We start from the raw sequence: 20,246 nt of genomic DNA on the forward strand, positions 1-20,246 counted from the left end.
AGTCTTTATTCCCACCGGTTAGCATATCATGGAATCGGGAAAGAAGGACACTTTTATCAAACCATAAAAGATAGTTTACCGAAATTAAAAACAGATAATTTTGAGACATCTACAGGGAATCTTGTTGTGTTGACTAAAAAGAGGTATTTTTTCAGATTTGACCCCCGCGTAAACCATCGTCTATCTTTTAGGTCGAAATTTTACGTGTTTCGCGGTCTTTTGGGGCATTTTAGGCTAAGAAGGAGAACAAACTGTCAAAAAGGAGGACGCATGGTAATCGTAGCCAACAGTATCTACTTCTCGCTTGCTAAGATAGGCTAGACAGGGGTCGCCAACTCAAAACGATTCGCGGCCCACATTTCAAATTTCGTAGATGCCGCGGGCCGCGTGAATTCAATATACCTTCCTATCTTTTCATTGTATCGCAGCTTTGTTGTGTTTTGAAATGATGAAAATTATAATAAACTGATACTGATACTGAAATTATTAGTAGTAAATTAAATTGAATTGAAGTAGCAGAACAACAACGAGTAAGGAAACTAAAGCAAAAATAAACAGAAGATATAGCAACACTAACGAAGGCCGACTTCCGTTGTTGTCAGTATGATATTGTGCCCAGAGGATAGCAATTGGACCCAAGTACATCGTAACATATAAAATATGTATATTTATATACATGCGTACAATCCGCAGATACCGTGAGTGAACACGGTGCAAGGGTGATAGGTGCAGGGTAGGGCTCTTCAAAAATGACTTTTTTTCTCAAATCGTACTGGCTACTTGATAAAATTGTTAGGTTAGCTAATTTAAGCCTACACACAAAATTTGGTTCAATTCCAGCCAGTAACCGCTTTGCTACAGGAGAAGTAAGTTTCTATTTAGTATATGAAAATAAATAATAAAAAATTTGAAAATTTTCTGTTCACCCCATGAAAGTGTTAGGTTGTCTATAGAAACGATGCTCACCAAATTTGGTTCAATTCCAACCAGTGGAAGCGGAGTTATTGCAGTCGAAAAATTTGGATTTGACTAAAATAGTATTTACGGTGGGCACAACTATAATAAATAAACAAAGAATTGGTCACCGTAAATACTATTTTATTCAACTCGGAATTTTTCGACGGCAATAACTCTGCTTCCACTGGTTGGAATTGAACCAAATTTGGTGAGCATCGTTTCTATAGACAGCCTAACACTTTAATGGGGAGAACAGAAAATTTTCAAATTTTTTTTCATTTATTTTTATATAATAAATAGAAACTTTCTTCTCCTGTAGCAAAGCGGTTACTGGCTGGAATTGAACCAAATTTTGTGTGTAGGCTTAAATTAGGTAACCTAACAATTTTATCAAGTAGCCAGTACGATTTGAGAAAAAAAGTCATTTTTGAAGAGCCCTAACTGCAGGGGTGCATGAGCTCGTCATAACAAAACCAAACCAAAAAAGGTCGAAGAACACTGTTCTACTCTGGCATAGCCTATATATTAGGGTTACCATATGTCCTCTTTTAAGAGGGCTTGTTCCACTGAGCTATATATAATAATATAATCCGAAATGTCATTCGAGGACGCCAAAATGTCCTTTTTTTTCACCAATCATCGTCTCCATTGTCGTGAGTGTTAGGCGATGACAAAGAGACATCTAAAATTGGTGATATCGGCAGAAAAGATACGTCAAAACCGGCATTCTATAAAATTTACGCGAAGGTTGACTAAAAAAGGGTCATCCCAGCGAAATTTAGCAGTGGAATACAGTCCATCCTCAAGATTACCGGACCACGACTGACCTATCGATCTCGCTTCCCATGACATGCCGCCCTATTTCTTGTCGCTTTCTTTTTCTATACTGTATTTTTTACTTTCATTCAGTGTGCATGCCTCCTCTTTACTACGCCTAGGCCAAGGTGGGTGTCCGATTCCATTGACAAATCCAAGTCGCTTCGACATCTTCCTGTCTATTCATTGTATCGCATTTTTTGTGGTGTATTGAACTGATAAAATTGCTAATAAACCAATGATGATGATGATGGAAACCGGTTTTCAGGCAATGGCCCGGGAAAATGACCTTTTACATTTTTTCAGTCAACTCACGACCGATAACCATTTTCCGTAAAAATCTCCCGTTGCAATGTCAGTTGACATCACTTGTAAAAACTGTCCTCTTTCTCGGGTTTCAAAATATGGTAATCCTACGACATGTAGGCTACGCTCCAATGACGTTTCTAAAGCGGTAGCGTCCCCTAGCGATGGGTGCGGCAATACTGTGATAAGATCACTGAGCTATATAAACATAGATAAGATAGGATAAGGCAGAGAGATAGAGATAGAGAGAGTCGTTGCGTTTGTGATGTCAACATTGTCAACCAATCTTACAGTGGTACAGGACTTTTACAAAAACTGTATCCAATTATGCTACAGGGAATGGAGATAGGAAAGCGACCATTGTTAAGGTCTGTATATAATACGTCCAGCAACACTTCAATGCATACCGGTTCTGATTGCCAGTAGAACAGATGCCGAGCTCATGACTTCTTTGATAGGTCTCATGTGATAAGGCGCACCTGATAGGGATGGAGTTTGCCGTACGTAACGCAAGTTGAATACGGTGTAATGTATTGTTGTTTGCATCCACCTGTGTGCCGTTACCTTTAGTTGGCGGCCTGTATTCAATCAGTAAGAATGTAACGGATTTCTGTGATTGGAATAGAGTTTACCCTAATTCTGATGGATTTTAGTTGCGGTATTTATTGTATAGTTCTGGGATCTAGTGTACTTTCTTATCCAAAATAACATGAACATCACTAACCTGAGTTACCCATGATCATGTCGAAATTTATGGCAATATATAGACTACCAATTATGAATTCAATACATTTTTACATGTTTACAGGAACCCTGGTTGTCGATGGTCATGTTGTTGTGGATAAGAAATACGGAACACCCTCCTTGTCCATCTACAACAACCTTGAACTTTCGGAACTTTATTTATGTATTTCTTTCAACTCCTTCCTATGTTTTCATTGTATCGCATTCCTATGATGTTTTGAACTGTACAGTACATACTGATACTGTACTTGTGTTAGTAAATGACTGAATTAATCCATTTCCGAATAGTGTTCTAACCAAGTGCCTTAGCAATGAGTATTAGCTTCTTCAAGCACAAAACGGCACTGATCGACGCCTACAAAGACGTCCTCAATGATGCCACTGACACTGACTGGGCCCTGTTCACGTACGAAGGCAAAGAAAATGAATTAAAAGTCGCCGAGACTGGCGACGAAGGGCTGGAGGAGTTAGAATCTGAGTTCAACAGCTCCAAAATCATGTACGCCTTCATAAGAGTCAAAGACCCCAAAACGTCTCTCAACAAATTCATATTTTTACACTGGCAAGGCGAAGGGGCACCCGCTAATCGTAAAGGCGCTTGCGCTAATCACGTTCGAGATGTGGAAAGATTTTTCAAAGGTGCTCACATCACGATTAATGCTCGAAATGAAGATGATGTCACACCAGAACAGATTATGGAACAAGTCAGTCGTGCTTCTGCGTCTACTTACGCATTTGATAAGCAACAAGGTGCAAGCTATGACGAACCAAGTAAACCTGTTGGTACGGTGTACCAAAAAATCAATCCGGCTCAAGATATAAGCTCTATGAAAAAACAAGGCGGAAGTCATGATGCCCCGAGTGGTCCTGTCGGATCTGTGTACCAAAAAACGAATGCAGCTCAAGATATTAACATGCTAAAAAAACAAGGGGGTGGTCATGATGCACCTAGCGGACCAGTAGGGACATCTTACAAGAGAATCAATCCGGCTGACGATATTACAAAGTTACGATCGCAGAGTGTTGATCACGATGACGGTAGCAGTACTCCTGCTGTTGGGTCTGTGTATCAAAGAACTAATGCAGCACACGAGATTAATTCTTCCAAAAACGACTCGTATTGGTCTCAACAAGACCGCGAAGAACAGGAGAGACGCAAAGAAGATCAAAAGAGAAAGGCAGAAGAGAGACAGAAGTATATGGAAGACATCAAAGCGCAGGAGAGAGAATCTGCGCAGCGTAGGCTCGAATGGGAAAAAGCGAGAGAACGCGAGATCAGCGAAAAAATGCGTGCGGCCAAGCTAGCCGACGATCGCAAGGAAAATCTGGAAAAAGAGAAAGCCCGTTACGAACAAGAACAGCGAGAATACGAGTCCGCGAGTCAACGAGGCCGAAAACGCAGCGAATCCACCGAAAAAGCAGCGGAAGCGGCACATTTAGTGCATAAACGTGGAGAAAATGTGAAGCAAATGTGGCAAGAGAGAATAGAAGAAGCTAACAAACCAGCTCCAGCCCCGGAAAGAGCACCGTTGAGAGCCAGAGTTGGTTCGATTGAAAATTACCAGCCGTCGGTACTCGAAGATGATAACGCGTTTCAACACAATACTCCAAGCAGCACCAATGATGTATATCACGACAATGAACCTGAAAAACAGCAACACGATTATCAGGAACCGCAACCGGCTTACGAACCAGCACAGCAGACTTACGACGATGTGTCTCAAGACCAATTTGAAGAACAGCACAACACTCAACCTGCTGCTTCATACCAAGAACCAGAAGTGATGTATGACGATGTATCCACCACACAGACCCAACAATATGAGCCTCAAGAACCACCACAAGAACTCTACGAAGATGTATCACAGAGTGCCAGTACCGGGCACCAGGCAAAAGCTATATATGATTACCAAGCTGCTGACGACACGGAGATATCTTTCGATCCAGATGATATCATTACAAATATAGACATGATCGATGAAGGCTGGTGGCAAGGGATGGCGCCAAACGGTGCTTATGGCCTGTTTCCTGCAAATTACGTGGAGCTTTTGGAGTAATAATTGGTTGTGTCAAGTAGGTGTGGGCAAAATCAAGTACTTGAGTTGATTCTGATTCTGAATCGAGCGTTGCTTTTATGATGTGATTGCAGTATGAATGTTGCGGAAAGTTCAAATAAGTACCTATTATGCGACCACATAGAACTTATTCCAGCTCTAGGTCACGTTAAAGAAAATTTGGTGTTTTTTCGACTATTGATTGCACTTTCTGACAATGGCGTGGGTTGATCACAACCTTAAAGATGCGTCATTTCCACTAACGTGTGTGACTTGTACTCCATGTTTTGTATGCTGTATTGCAGGGTTGTAACCGAGTCACAAGTCCATTAGTTTTGACTCGAGTCTAGTCTTTTCATTTCACCACTGACTCAAGTCTGAGTCAGCGAGCAGAGGGTCGAGTCCGAGTCATGGTGTTATGACTGAGTTCGAGTCGCAAGTCATTGCGTTGACTGATCAGTTTCGAGTTGAACACTTTGTATAACTCTGTTCAGTGATATCGAATGGTTCGCATTTAAAATATACTAATTTTCCTCACTTTTAATAGTTTCTGACCGCATTTTCAAGTACCAGTGCCAATAGGTGAAATACCAACAATGTGTTTACTTAACTATTCTTCGTAATTACAATGAAATGTTGGTCTTGGCCATCTGAGACTCGAGTCATATGACTTGGTCCGAGTTATGCGCAATGACTCGAGTCCAAGTCGAGTCAATACACCGATTGACTCGAGTCGAAGTCATTTCCGTATTTTGAGAAAATGACTCGAGTGAAGTCAAGTCATCAGAAAATCTTGACTCGAGTCATTACAACACTGGTGTCGACTGGACTCGAGTCCAAGTCGAGTCAATACACCGATTGACTCGAGTCGAAGTCATTTCCGTATTTTGAGAAAATGACTCGAGTGAAGTCGAGTCATCAGAAAATCCCGACTCGAGTCGCCTGAGCCTTAACTTCTGTGACTTGGTCCCGAGTCCTGTGCAATGACTCGAGTGATTCTATATTTTGAGAAAATGACTCGAGTCAAGTCGAGTCGTCAGAAAATCGCAAATGGAGTCGAGTCATGGCTATAGTCTTACAACCCTGCTGCAATGCAGCCAATCGAGGTTTCAAGGCTTCCACAGTTAGCTCTTAGTGGCAAGAAACTTGTAATTTCAGTGCACTGAAAAATTCATCTCACACTTCTCTACTTGAATTATTAGAATTATTACTCGATTCAGATTTAAGTACTTGCATCATTGCGCCCATCCCTAATATTAAGATACTAGCCATAAACAAGCTCCTATATGCTATATACCTATGGATGGCTAGTTTCTCCAGAGATAAAACGGGATGGTTATCTGCTGAATGAAATATTGTGCTGATGCTTCTGTAAATAGCCTTGCAACATGGTCAGTGATTCGAAAAATTTACTGCCTATTAATGATTAGTAGTTAGTCCAGTTATCATGTATCTCTGTCTTTCTGTATCAATTATGTATTGGCGAATCAGTTGTATTTACTGTACTGTCACAAGTCACAACTGTAGGACATGTATATCTGATTAGGCCTATACCAAAAATTTACTCGATAATCTGTAAACTGGTGCCAATTTTGACTCGAGACCTATTTTCACCGATTTTACAATATTTCGAATACCAATCATTTTATGAAGCACTGCATTATGCGCGTTATTGTGATACAGCAGAGCAGATACTTACAACAAGTGAATCGTCTGTTCAGGCACATTCCATTTCTATTAATACTACAACAGTTTGGAAAAATTGCAATTGAACGTAGGTATGTCATATTTTCATGCTATAGCCTACTTTGCAGAATATTTGTTCTCTATTATAATATTCGGTGATTTTGTTTTCTATGTGACGTTTTTGTACTTTCGTTGTAGGGTAGGGTTGTAGATAAATATCTTTTTTTCTTCAAATTTTACTGGCCACTTGATAAAATTGTTACTTTGCCCCAAAAATGCTGCACACCAAATTTGGCTCGATTCGAACGTGTAGAAGCGATGCTATTAGAGTTCGGAAATTTTGTATTTAAAAACAAAAATTCCAAATTTCCTGTGAAACCTATGAAATTGTTATTTTGAATAAAAAAAACGATGTTTAACAAATTTGGCTCAATTCCAACCAGTTAAGCGAAGTTATTGGGGTACAAAATTTTGATTTGAAAAAAAAGTATTTAGTCTATCGCAGGAAATTCTTTCAATTATTATTAATTATGGACCTACCCACCGTAAACACTATTATTTCGAATCCAAAATTTTGAACACCAATAACTTCACCTTTACCGGTTGGAATTCAGCCAAAGTTGTTATATATGCATCGTTATTTTTTAGACAACTTAGCTATTTCATGGAGTCGTCTGTAAAATTTTCTAAAATTTTTCATCGAATAGCCAGTGAAATTTGAAGAAACAGGTTATTTTTGAACGACCCTATTGTGGGGTGTCGAAATTGGTAATTTCAATGCATCCTCTCAAATTTCATGATCGATTCTTTTCCTAAACTTGGTATTTGTACAGCGCTGTCTTTTTCATGTAATGATTAAGATTGCTGATGTCGTTCGTATAATTATGCTACACATATTTCTGATTTTGAGTTTTTCCGCGGCTACTTTGCGTAGCGAAGCAACATTGAAAATACCCGTTCACGTTTTCTGTATATATTACAATTTCTAAATCAGGCTTCCATATTCACGTGTTCTATATATCATTTCACTTTAGATTCTAGGCTAGCGCATCATCTTGTGTGGCAGATCTTCAGTAACAAATATGAGAGAATGTGACCCGAAATCCGTTCACAAACGACGCACAGTCGCGAAAAAAGAAGTAAAAACGAACATACTACTTTTTCTATACCGTGTGTTATTTTTGCGTGATATTGTGAAATGGATTACGAGGAAAGTTTTGGGAATTTGCGAATTGCAACGGATTATCAGACGATACAAGTTTGCTGAAAGAAACGACAATATTCACCAATGCTTGCTTTTGTCGAAGCATCAAATCTTACGGGATGCGGTGGAATTGAAAAATTTGAACGAAATACCACCATTCGTGTCGAAAATTCTAGTTATTAAACATATAATACCAGAAACAGATCCTCCTTTCGAAGAAACCTTAACCTTTGCATTGTATCAAATTAACGGATACAGAATCCTTTTCGATGAGGTTGAGACGGAGAGACAGACCGCGTACGATTGCGACAATCCAGAACACGAAGAAATGCTGTTGAAGCTTTGGAAACTACTGAAGCCCGATCAGGAATTGGGGGAAAGAGTGTGTAAAGCTTGGGGCGAGATCGGGTTTCAAGGATCCGACCCTAAAACTGATTTTAGAGGCATGGGGTGTCTCGGGTTGAAGTGTATGCTGTATTTCGCGGAAAACTACACGCAAAAAGCACAACGTGTGTTGTCACATTCTCGGCATCCTACGCAAGGTTATTCGTACGCGATTGTCAGTATTAACATCACTTCATTAATGTACGAAATGCTTCAGTCTGGATTGCTGCGATCGCATTTTTATAGTGAGACGCAAGGAAAGCCTGGTGTTTCTGACTTCCTCGATGCTTTTTCGTGCGCTTTTGAGAAGTTCGATCGGTTTTGGATAGAGTCGAAACCTGAAAATGTGATGGCGTTTAGTAGAATTCGGGAAAATTTCGCTCTAGAGATGGCCGTTTATCTTTCGCCGCCTCAGTATGGCAGTTTAAAAATGAGTGACGCGTAGGGCCTAACGGGGAAAGTATTTGTGTTGCTCTCTGACATGATGCGAGGTGTAGAAGGCCTATAGCCCTATACCATATAGATAGGCACTGATAATATTGAGTGTCAATGACAATAGCAATGGCTGGAAAGCTGTTCTAATGAGCGCTCTGAAGTTTTGGAAATGCGCCTTATCTCTTGGTAATATCAGTTGGATGTATCGTGGTTGTTGATGAAGACACTACTTGTTGGTTTTATTGGTATCAGCTCAAAAAACGACCATCAGTTTACGGTCCGGCTCTAGTTAATATTATAAAGATTGCTATTTAATGTTTGCGTGGTTCATAAATCTGAATTTGCTATGATGAATGATATAATTTTTTATTTGTACCCGACTTTTTGTGTAGGCTGCTGTACACCAAGGTTGTTTAAAAAGAACTTTTCCTAATTTCAGCGATTCACTTGTTTAAATCGCCAGGTTGCCTGTAAAACGTTTATTGCCTAATTTGGCTCAATTCCAACCAGTAGAAGGCGAGTCGGACCAACTTAAAATTTGTTACAGCGTTTGATAATGTTTTATTGGCTTCACAGCTACTATGTTTTTTCTTACAAGCAATAATCGTTATACAAGATCAAAAACTTGCCCATGAAAATGTAGCTGTTTTCTTTAAAACTCTTGTTTATAAAGCTTCTCTACAGTTTTTCTAGATGCCTTTATGGTAAATTTCAAACTTGAAGCTGATCATTACTAACAAGGCGGGAGTGACGGATAATGCATTTAGCTTTTTGTCATTGCGTCTATTTTGCAAATTTATGGCAACTTCACCATGATGCACGAACTGGTGAAGAAATCTGGGAGATTTGGGTCTAGGTTTTCGATCTTTGCATAGTTTAGATGTTAAATCTACAAAAAATACTTTTGGTATGTTAGTGTATGGATTTATTTCTTCAATTCTCAGGACTGTAGGTTGAATTTTTCATCTAGAAGACATAGCATGACCGTTATCGTTGCGTTTTTCAAAGTCATTCCGATCAACTGTAGATATATCACTGTGACAGATTTGTTCTACAAATTCGTATACTGAATCATTTGTTTCCACTCGTGAAAAGCAGGTTGAATCAAGTTTCGAACTATCCAATATTTCCTTGTGCTGTAATTTGATGGTCCAATAGGTCGCCGTTTGGTGTAGGCCTATATGGAAGTTTCTCATTGTAATGGTATGTTGCTGTGCAAATATTTGAGTTCGCACTGAAAACAATCTGAAGTTCCTTTCCGAATTTAGCAAATCATTGCCGTCAAATATAAATAATTGCCTGGCACACAATTTAGCGGTTGATACTTGGATGTTTAAATGTGTGCATACTCTCTACAAGAAAGTGTACTTTAGTAAGATATTTTAGATATGATTGGAAAATTGAATTCACTATTTGCAACCAAGACTAATATCATTAGTGAAACTTTAGTGAAAGTTTAAAGTGAAATCTTAAGACCATTGCTGTGCCATCAATGATATGTGTACCGTTTTTTTAGGTACATACATAATACATTCAATCTTTAGGCCTAATTGCACTTTATTATTATTACAATGATTTACGCTGTTGGCTTGGGAGCAGTTATTTACACTGCAGCATATATCCATTTCTATGCAAAGGTTAGTAGATTTACCGTAATTTCAAGTAGGCCTATCAGTCTTGTACAAACTACCCATCTAGTTTGTTGACGGTCGTAGCTACTTGAATTTTGGGTAGTTACAGTTCTAGTTGCGGATTTTGAAAAGAGAGTAGTTCTAGTTTGAAGTTTTGGAACGTGAAATGTTCTAGTTCTAGTTGCGACTTTTGTAAAGTGAATAGTTGTAGTTGCGCAATGCGCATATTGAAAATCCAGTAGTTCCTATAAGTCTGCCAACCGAAACTTTTTGGTGTATGTTAGGTTCATACATTATAGCAAAATATGGACAAGACTGATACTCAAGTGTAAGCTCTATAAAATACCAGTGACAAATTCTCCTAGCCGCCTTCATCTGTCTAGAAACCGAAAGTGTTTGTCAAAGAATCATCTTATATGCACCGGTTGTTGAAGACCCACGTACCTGTGATTAGAGAAGCTTATACGCCGCCTTACTGGTGTCCGGAAGGCCGATTTCAAACCATTGTAAAGAATTTCATACCACCACCGCGTCCCGTTACATATAAAAGGTGGGATTTTGTGATTTGCAGGTTTATCCGGACTGAGCTATATGAGAATGTTTGTACAGGGTTGTAATGACTTGACTTGAATCGAGTCAATCTGTGTATTTACTCGACTTGTGCTCGAGTCATTGCGTATGACTAGACCAAGTCATATGACTCGGCTCGTTCTATAGGAATTATCATTCCTCTATCGTATATCAGAACTGATGATTGAAAAATATGCCTAGAAACTGTCTTATCTATTTCAATAAACATGATTAGTGTGAGAAAAATGAGTAGGCTATATTATGAATCCGAGGTTTTGTATATAACCTAAAAGTATCACAGAAGGAGAAGGTAGTTGAACCTGACTTAAACTTGATACGGAACAGTAAACACTATGGCTTGGACTCTAGTCTTAACACTATGACTCCACCCATTGCTTCCCGACTTGCACACGACTCAGTGGGGAATTGGAAATGCCTCGACTTGACTCGAGTCAAAACTATAAATCAAATTGACTTGTGACTCGGAACTTTTACCAAAACCTATTTGTGAAGAATTCAGCGGTAGAGGTCAAATCAATTATGTTTATATAATTGTGATTATATTAAAATTATAGTTCAGTCTTGTATTTAATCTGTATTTATTCACTGTTGCTAGCAGTGCTTAAGTGATAAGTTGTGATAACATGATAAAGTCAATTCAATTTTCATTGCATTTTCAGAGAAATCGTCCAAACAATAGACAACGGTCAAATATACATCGACTGGGCGTCGAACGATGAAAGTAGTCAATACCCCGACGAGGAAACCAGGCCGACAGTGTTTATCGTACCAGGACTGACATCAACGTCTCAATCCAATTATGTTGTATCAATGGTTGATAATCTGACTCAACAGGGATATCGTTGTATGGTGATTATAAACAGAGGGCTCGATGACATGGCTGTATTGGTGAGTATCAGTATTAATCATAATTTGCTGTTTCATTATTTTCATCCATACAATTAATGTGCAATGCACACTTGATGGGTATGATGTAATACAATTCATACTAGGATGCTTTAAAGTAGGGTTCTATGTTTAAATCACAGCAAACCACCGATTCTGTATGGTTTGAAATGAATCGCGCTCAATCGAATTTCGTTATTCAGTACTTAATAGCATATTCAGCTTATGTTGTGTTTGTGTCAAGTCCTGCTGTCCTCACCGAGAGTTTTGCTTGAAAATCATTCCAGGAAGTTTATGGTTGATTCTATCCTGTGTATGAGGCAAACAAATGTCTCAATTTTGTGTGAATCATCTCACCATGCATATTTGTTAATGCTACTCATTACTCAAATGTGCAACTAGAACTAGAACTAGTAGTCAGTTGACCGCCAACTATCAAGATTGGTAGTTTGAAGGCCTGCAAGTCTGCTGAATATCATTAATAAATCCCACGCAATACACAGTACGAGTGTGATTACAGTTTTATTGTATGCTAATAGGCAATAACCTCAATCACACTATGATCTAAAAAGATTAAGAAATACAAGCAAACAACGTTATCTCCCGCACGCAGCGTGAAGCCAGGCTAGTACGTGCGAAGAGCGATGTCTGTCACGGTCGATTAGTGTCCAATTACAATGAGCCATAATTGAGAAACTAAGCAATCACCAAATAACGAAATTGAGATACATCAATCATATATGTTTATTTTATATTCACATTGCTCAATTTTCTTTGAGCGACACAATTCGTGCGTGCAATCTGTAATGTCGCAATTTTCCAGACGCCGAAAGCCTACTGTGCCACTCACACTATTGACATGGAGCTTGTGATTGACCTGTTCAAAAAGAAATACCCAGATGCACCGCTTGTTGTCATCGGAGTATCGCTCGGATCGTAAGTTTTTACTTAAAACACAACTTTAATTTCTCTTTGCATCATTTTTGCCTAGTTTATGCCAACAGGAGTTTTTTTTAATATATTCTAGAACTATTGCATTGAGCTTTGGTCATCTGTTCGACCAAAATTTCATGCCGGTGATGTCATATTTTGTGATACGATTGTTGATATACAATGTTCTTCTTTCCGATTCTCTGCTAGTTGCTGATGATTACCCCTGACGAGTGTCAGTCGAAAATATTTGGGTTTATTTCAATATGATTCAAATGTACATTGAAGTCCTTTACCTCAAAGAGTATCTGTTTGCAGATTGATGGTTGGGAGATATCTTGCTCAAAAGCGAGACGATTCCAAACTGGCAGGAGCCATGTTATGGTCCTGTCCGTTTTCTCCGGTGGAGGGTTCGAAAAGCTTGGAAAAATGGGAAAACAGAGTCCTGTTCAACTATCACTTGACGCGGGGATTGAAGAATATTTATAACAAGTATGCCGTCGCCTTGCGTTCGTTTCTGTGTTGATAACAGCAGGCCATTGAACTTTGCAGGTTCAAAGACTTGTTCTCGCACATCGTCGATCATGAGACGGTGATTCAGTCGAAGACAATTCGAGATTACGACAGCTCGTTCACAGCAAAGTAAGATTTTGAGATGCTTTTGCCGAACGAGTATGTTCACAAGACTCTGTGATTTTGTTGCTATAACTTGTATTACATGTAGACTTGCCGAGCCACAATGAATTTGCATTAAACATTTTTCGTATCGCAGCATACGAAACATACGGTTGTTCAATAAGATTGAATTGCGTCAAATTTGTTTTGCGTCGTTTTAGTACACAACTTGACAAATTTCATGGCTGGCAGTTAAATTCAAAATTTTCAAACTCCTGTTCGTCTGTTGGTCACATCTACCAGTCGAATCGAAATCGGAATCGAAACAAATTTGGCGTGCAGCGTTTTTTAGGCAACCTAACAATTTGATCGGCGAATCCCCGGAATTCCGGAAAAAATGTATTTTTGAACAACCCCAGTGTGCAATTTAGAGCTCTTCAAAAATGACCTTTTTTCTCAACTCGTACTGGCTACTTGATAAAATTGTTAGGTTACCTAATCTAAGCCTAAGCATCAAATTTGGTTCAATTTCAACAAGTGGAAGCGGAGTTATTGCCGTCGAAAAATTTGGATGATGAATAAAATAGTATTTACGGTGACCAATTCTTTAATTATTTATGATAGTGGTGCCCGCCGTAAATACTATTTTATTCAAATCCAAATTTTTCGACGGCAATAACTCCGCTTCCACTGGTTGGAATTGAACCGAATTTGGTGAACATCGTTTCTATAGACAGCCTAACACTTTCATGGGGTGAACAGAAAATTTTCAAATTTTTTGGTATTTATTTTTACATAATAAATAGAAACTTTCTTCTCCTGTAGCAATGCGGTTACTGGTTGGAATGGAACCAACTTTGGTGTATAGGCTTAAATTAGGTAACCTAACAATTTTATCAAGTAGCCGGTGCGATTTGAGAAAAATAGTCATTTTTGAAGAGCCCTAGTGTACATATTGAAGCGTTAGTAATGTTCTCTCTTGATGATAGCCGAATATCACCGGTTACTGATTTTCAAATTTCAAAATACAATTGCAAACTTTGCAATTGCAAACAAACAAATTTTTTTCTTTAATGAGCTTAACGATACACAATTCTGAGGGTGACAGAGTATATATTTATTCTCCATTACAATCACAGAGTATTCGGATACAGCTCAGTCGACGAGTACTACGAAGACGCCGTGATTTCTGAGAAACTGAAACTGTTTTCGGTACCAACACTGTGCGTCGGTTCTGACGACGATCCTTTTTCTCCGTACTATGGTAGGCATTGTTCGAGTTACCTTTATATTGTGCCGGCATTATGTGTTTGACGACACCTGCCTTCATAAGCATTGTAGGAAAAAGCATGTGGCATGCGTATATAGAATTGTTTGAATTATCTCTTTGTGGTATAAGTCTCAGGGTTGTAACCAAGTCACAAGGTTACGAGTTACAAGTCAATTTCACTTTTAGAGTTTTGACTCGACTCAGGTCGAGTCATTTTCAATTCACCACTGAGTCAAGTCCGATTCAGTGAGCAGAGGGTCGAGTCCGAGTCATAGTGTTTTGACTCGAATCCGAGTCCAATTCGTTGTGTTCACTGTTCAGTTTTCAGTTTAAGCCACTTATTTCAACACTGCCCGAGTGAAATAGAATGGCTCGCATTCCTAATATGGTATTTTTCCTCAGTTTTAACAATTTCTATCCCTGTTTTCCAAGTATCAGGACTGATAGACGAAATGCCGATCATGTGGTGACTTTACTATTCTTCGAAGTCACAAAGAAATGTCTGTCTTAGTCGTCCTAGTCTCGAGTCATGTGCAATGTCTTGAGTCAAGTCGAGTCACCAAAAAATCGCGACTCAAGTCATTACAACCCCAATTAGTATTAGCTGTGGATGTTTACAAAATTTATTTTACCGTGTCTTACGTTTTGAATTTCATTCAACGTTATGTATAACTGATGGAAAGCTTTAAGTTGATAAAATAACACCATCAAGTTATTATTTTGTGTGGCTCTAAGGTAGCACTATCCCAAATCAGATTTTGGCAAATAGGAAGTTCTAGCTGTCTAATTAGGCTAATTAGAGCGAAATGCCGGAATTTAATTCTGATCAAATTTGTGAAAAGTTTTTATGCTCTAATATTTCTTCACAATCGGGATTTTAATGCAATTTCAAAGTTTTTGCGAACTCGGTAATTCAATTTATAATAGAATTTGAAAAAGCTGGAAATTTTCTAGCTGTATAATTCTGCCTCGAATTACTTTTTAAAATTGTGCCCGCGCGTATAAAAACATGGCCGCCGTTTCATTCGCAGCGCTGCCTTTCAAGCAAGCCGAAGATTCTGATCACGTCGCGTTGGTTGTGACGCACGGCGGTGGACACGTCAGCCATATGGATGGCTTGCATCCGTATGCAAAGTCCTACTTTGAAAAAATCATGGAGCAGTTCATGAGTGGAATATTCTCAAGCGAATAATGTATTCGTAACGAGTGGACCCGAATATTTTCGTCAGCATATTTTCAGAACTCAACAGTGGACAGTAATTCATTATTTATTGCTCTGAGATTATTGTATTTTGTAAAGGGTTATTTCGCTGGCACTTGCAATTTAATTTCCTTCGCCTATTCTCTGCCCGACTTCATAAGTTCCCAGTCTTCATAATGCCTTATTTGTACTAATTTGCAGTATATCGTGGTCTGCTTATCAATTGAGGTATTTATCGGAATAAAGTTGTTCCTACTGTGAATATGATTTGTCTATTTACTTGGAAGTGTGTGGTTTTGGAATTGAGCTTACTATCAGTTTCTCTAGCAATAAATTCGAAAATTTCTGGTATCAGTTGATGGTCTTGTCAGTGTTTGACATGCCACCCAAAGTACCAAGCAGTATGTATGAATTATTCACTACGGGCGTTCGAAATTCTTACAATCTGTTATTGCATTATTAACGTTGGCACAATCAGTTAGTATTTTTCACTTCTGCGTTTAATAAACCTTCTATTCCTCCGCGGGATTTGGCTGGTCATATGCTACTTTCAAATTGATGTAAATATGACCGATCTCTACGACGATCCTGCATAAACAGTGAAATGGATGTATTTTTATTCATTATCAGTGCATATAGATTTAACTGGCAACTGTCAAGCTCACACAAGTTAGAGTTCCCATACGTCCTCCATGAGGAGGATTGCTCCTTCAAGAAATCGAAAATGTCCTCCGAGGAGAGAGAGATATGGTATTCTTCTTCGCCTGCACCATCGAGATGCTTTGACGACGGAGTTGCGATACGGCCCCATGAGGTCATCTAGTCAGCGCCCCCGTTTTGTTCTCCTCCATGCCATCCGGGATTGCTGAGCGCCTAGCAGGATAGCCGCGGACACCAATTTTCGAGTCTTTGGTATGACCCGGCCGGGGATCGAACCCACGATCTACCGCTCGAGAAGCCGGACGCATAACCATTACACTATCTCGCTCGGGGACGCCCAAATGTCCTCCTTTTTGGCAATTCGACCCCCTTAATAGCTTGGACATCCAGACGATTGGGCAGGCACAATTAAAAAAAACGACATAAATGACGCGAAATGTGTGAACTAGACCGGTGGTTCTTTTGAGGGTTGCCCGACATATGAGCATGCGACACAATGAAAAACGACAGTTAAGCATGCGACGCTATAGCATGAGGACACATTAGCATGGTAATACATGAGCATAGGGACACATGGGCATGGGGGCACATGCGCATGGGGACATATCACCAGGGTGAAACATGAGCAAGGGGACACATGGGCATGGAAACAGATTAGCATGCGACACTTGAGCATGGTTACACATTAGCATTGAGACTAATCAACATATGGTTACATATGGGCATGGTAGCACGTGAACATGGGGGCACATAACCATTGGGGCACATAACCATTGGGACACTTCAGCATGTTGACACTTGTACATGGTGATATATGAGCATGGTTACATATTAGGATTATGCCAAATGAGCATGAGGACACTTGCGCATGCGACACTTGCGCATGCGACATTTGAGCATGCGACACTTGAGCATGGTTACATATTAGCATGGTGACAAATGAGCATGCGACACTTGCGCATGCGACATTTCAGCATGCGACACTTGAGCATTTTTCATATATTAGTGTGCAGTTAACTAGCGTCAAAATCATGGATTTATACCAGTCCGTACATAATATATCTCCCTTCCGCCGACCCTAATATCCCCGCTCCCAACTTTAATACCCATCACCCCAACCCTGATCTTGGGATACCTTAACCCTCACGCAATCCCTAACCCTAATATTCCCCTCCCAACCCTAATACCCATAATCCCCGACCCTAATCGTGGGATACCTTAACCCTAACCCTAACCAACCCTAATATCCATCACCTCCAACCCTAATCTTGGGATACCTTAACCACAGCATGGACCCTAACCTAGGCTTACCATATTTCGGAAATGAAAAAAGAGGACACTTTTTCAGAAATTTCAGACAAGCAAAACTGGAGAAGAATTCTCAAAAACAGGTAAATTTCACCCGCTCCATGATCGGTTGACTAAAAAAAAAAGGTCTTCTTTTCGCTCAGAGCTGAAATCACCACTTTTCCCTCCGAAATACCCGCCGGAGCTTCACTTCTGCGCTAATTTGCGGCATATCACTCGCAATTTCCTATAAATCTGACCTAAATTTTCAAAAAAGAGGACAAAATCTCAAAAAAGAGGACAAAAGGGCGTCCTCCGAGGACACTTTCAAAAAAGTCAAAAAAGAGGACAAATCCTCTTAAAAGAGGACGTATGGTAAGCCTACCCTAACCCACTTCGAACCCTAATGTCCCCCCTACCCACCCACGGCACGTAAAACTTCCCTATCAAAAGACACCCGCAAAATAAAATAATAAGTCCCGTGTCGAAATGCGAATTTGGAATCGCTTTCGTCTCACAAAAGGATATATTCTTTTAGTTCGTCTGATACGTGTAAACGCGATTCCAATATATGTGGAGCAATGACAACCTTTATCGCTTTACCGCGATTTTTGAAGCTTTACACGCAAATCTATATGGTCACGTGCTCAAGTGTCGCATGCTCAAATGCTGTCGCATACTCAAGTCTAACATGCTCAAGTGTCGCATGCTCAAAAGTCGCATGCTCAAGTGTCACATGCTCAAATGTCGCATGATACAAGTGACGCATTCTCAAGTGACGCATGCGCAAGTGCCGCATGCTCAAGTGTCACATGCCCAGCAAACACTCGATTTCCAGTTGACTTCCTGCGGAATAGCCGCAGGGCGCCCAGCGTTACTTCCCTGGAGTGGATTTGTCGACTACTAGAAGCGTCCTAAACACTTCCTGAGTTGGTCTACTATGGACGTGAAGCGACTCCATATGGACTCATTGGATCTCCCTATGGATGCGTCAGACCTACTGTGGACGTGACGTGACTCCCTATGGATGCGTCAGACCTACTGTGGACGTGACGTGACTCCCTATGGATGCGTCAGACCTACTGTGGACGTGACGTGACTCCCTATGGATATGTCATTTACCACCTGTTCTATTCCTCAGGATTACCATATCAGGACTCCCCTTCACACCTGGTGCAATTACATGGAATTCAACTCATATAAACTAACGAACTGTTTATATTGGGTTACTGAAAAACGATAATTGCAAAATACAAGTACAACATTAACTAATGAACTATTACTTGTTAACAAAGTTCAGGCTTACGTGAAAAATCGATCAGGAAATCACTACGAATAAATGTGTCAGAGGGACTTTGTATATAACAGCAAGTTCTAAGTCAATTTTAAAATACCATTACAAACATTTCAATTGAAGTGCATCATGAAATTAGAAATAAACGTGTCACATGACTTTGAAAAAGTACAAATGCTAATACAACTAAAACAGGGAAAAGCATGGAGCAATCATAAGTAATAATTTACATTGCATATTATAAAACGATGCATCATTTGCACCGCATCATGTTGAGAGCGCGAGCGCGTATTCGCAATAAACTTGGTTGCAACAACAGCTTTCTTCTTGGTCTTTGTTTTGCCTGAAACATATACAACACTGTCAGCAAATCATTTGTAGAGCCACTCTGCTGACATAGCACATGGAATTTCTATTTCCTCATGCATTAATTGTGATGTCTTGTGATCCGCTACTTCTACTTGTGCTGAGTGATAATTTATGACGATACTACCATGTCTACTCGAGTGCGGGGAGCTTCTGACGTTGTGATACGGAGTATGCAACCCGTCAATCAAATTAAATTGTGGAAACACCTCAAGTACATACTTCAGTACTTTCCAGAACTTCTACTTTATCTAAAATAATTTTGATAAGCCGTGTATATCGCTGCTTGAACCCGAGTAGAAATACATTGCGTTACTCTTACTTGTACTAGAATACTGACGCTACAATATTTCTAATTGAGTGCTGAAAATGATTACTTTCCTTATCTCTGTTTAAAAGCATACAACTACGACATTCCTCAAGTCTCCATATTTTGACCGTGTCGACACTTGAAAGTAGTTTGATGTCTTGTAAATCGCTATTTATACTATTTAGTACGGTACTAACGATGAATACTTTGACCACCTTCATTTGGAACTTACCACCTACTACAACTAGGGCTTGCCGAGAATCTGAATAGAGTAACGATAAGTCGAAACAGATGATCTTTTCGGGTACATAAATTGTACTCAACAAGAATTAGAATTCCGATTCTATGTACCACATCGATTGGTCATATCGCAGAACACGGCACATGTAGGACGTAGCTACGCACGATCGTGTGAATGACAAATGTATTGTCTCAAATTCAAAGTATAATAAAATAGGAATTATCTTAAATCTAAAAAACATTCTTTGATATGATGTAGAGCCGGTATTCATTTTCTTTGAAGTCGTATACGAGATCGATATTTCAACTTTTCCTTTTTCCTTGTTCATAATGTTGTCACATCATATAGAGCAGAGGCTTCAAATTCAAATGTGGTCGCA

At 39.5% G+C, this 20,246-nt stretch overlaps 3 protein-coding genes across 3 annotated transcripts; all 3 read left to right on the forward strand.

Annotated features, from left to right (window-relative positions):
* The first annotated feature begins 2,441 nt into the window (after positions 1–2,441).
* Positions 2,442–7,598, forward strand: LOC145445782 (drebrin-like protein B). The gene is made up of 2 exons (XM_080323923.1): positions 2,442–5,582; positions 5,788–7,598. The coding sequence occupies exon 1, from the start codon at positions 3,135–3,137 to the stop codon at positions 4,878–4,880; it is 1,746 nt and encodes a 581-aa protein (XP_080180049.1). The 5' UTR covers positions 2,442–3,134; the 3' UTR covers positions 4,881–5,582; positions 5,788–7,598.
* A 47-nt stretch (positions 7,599–7,645) lies between these two features.
* Positions 7,646–8,596, forward strand: LOC145446748 (ELMO domain-containing protein 2-like). Its single transcript, XM_080325102.1, has one exon. It carries the CDS (start codon positions 7,646–7,648, stop codon positions 8,594–8,596), a length of 951 nt encoding a protein of 316 aa, XP_080181228.1.
* On the forward strand, positions 8,596–15,971 carry LOC145445793 (phospholipase ABHD3-like). Its single transcript, XM_080323935.1, has 8 exons — positions 8,596–10,223; positions 10,601–10,767; positions 11,468–11,696; positions 12,517–12,629; positions 12,942–13,115; positions 13,176–13,265; positions 14,378–14,502; positions 15,540–15,971. The coding sequence occupies exons 1-8, from the start codon at positions 10,158–10,160 to the stop codon at positions 15,698–15,700; spliced, it is 1,125 nt and encodes a 374-aa protein (XP_080180061.1). The 5' UTR covers positions 8,596–10,157; the 3' UTR covers positions 15,701–15,971.
* The last annotated feature ends 4,275 nt before the right edge of the window (positions 15,972–20,246 follow it).

The sequence above is a fragment of the Botryllus schlosseri genome, chromosome 9 (genome assembly GCF_051294905.1).
Source record: "Botryllus schlosseri isolate E-star chromosome 9, Bs_hap1, whole genome shotgun sequence".
Lineage (NCBI taxonomy): Eukaryota > Metazoa > Chordata > Ascidiacea > Stolidobranchia > Styelidae > Botryllus > Botryllus schlosseri.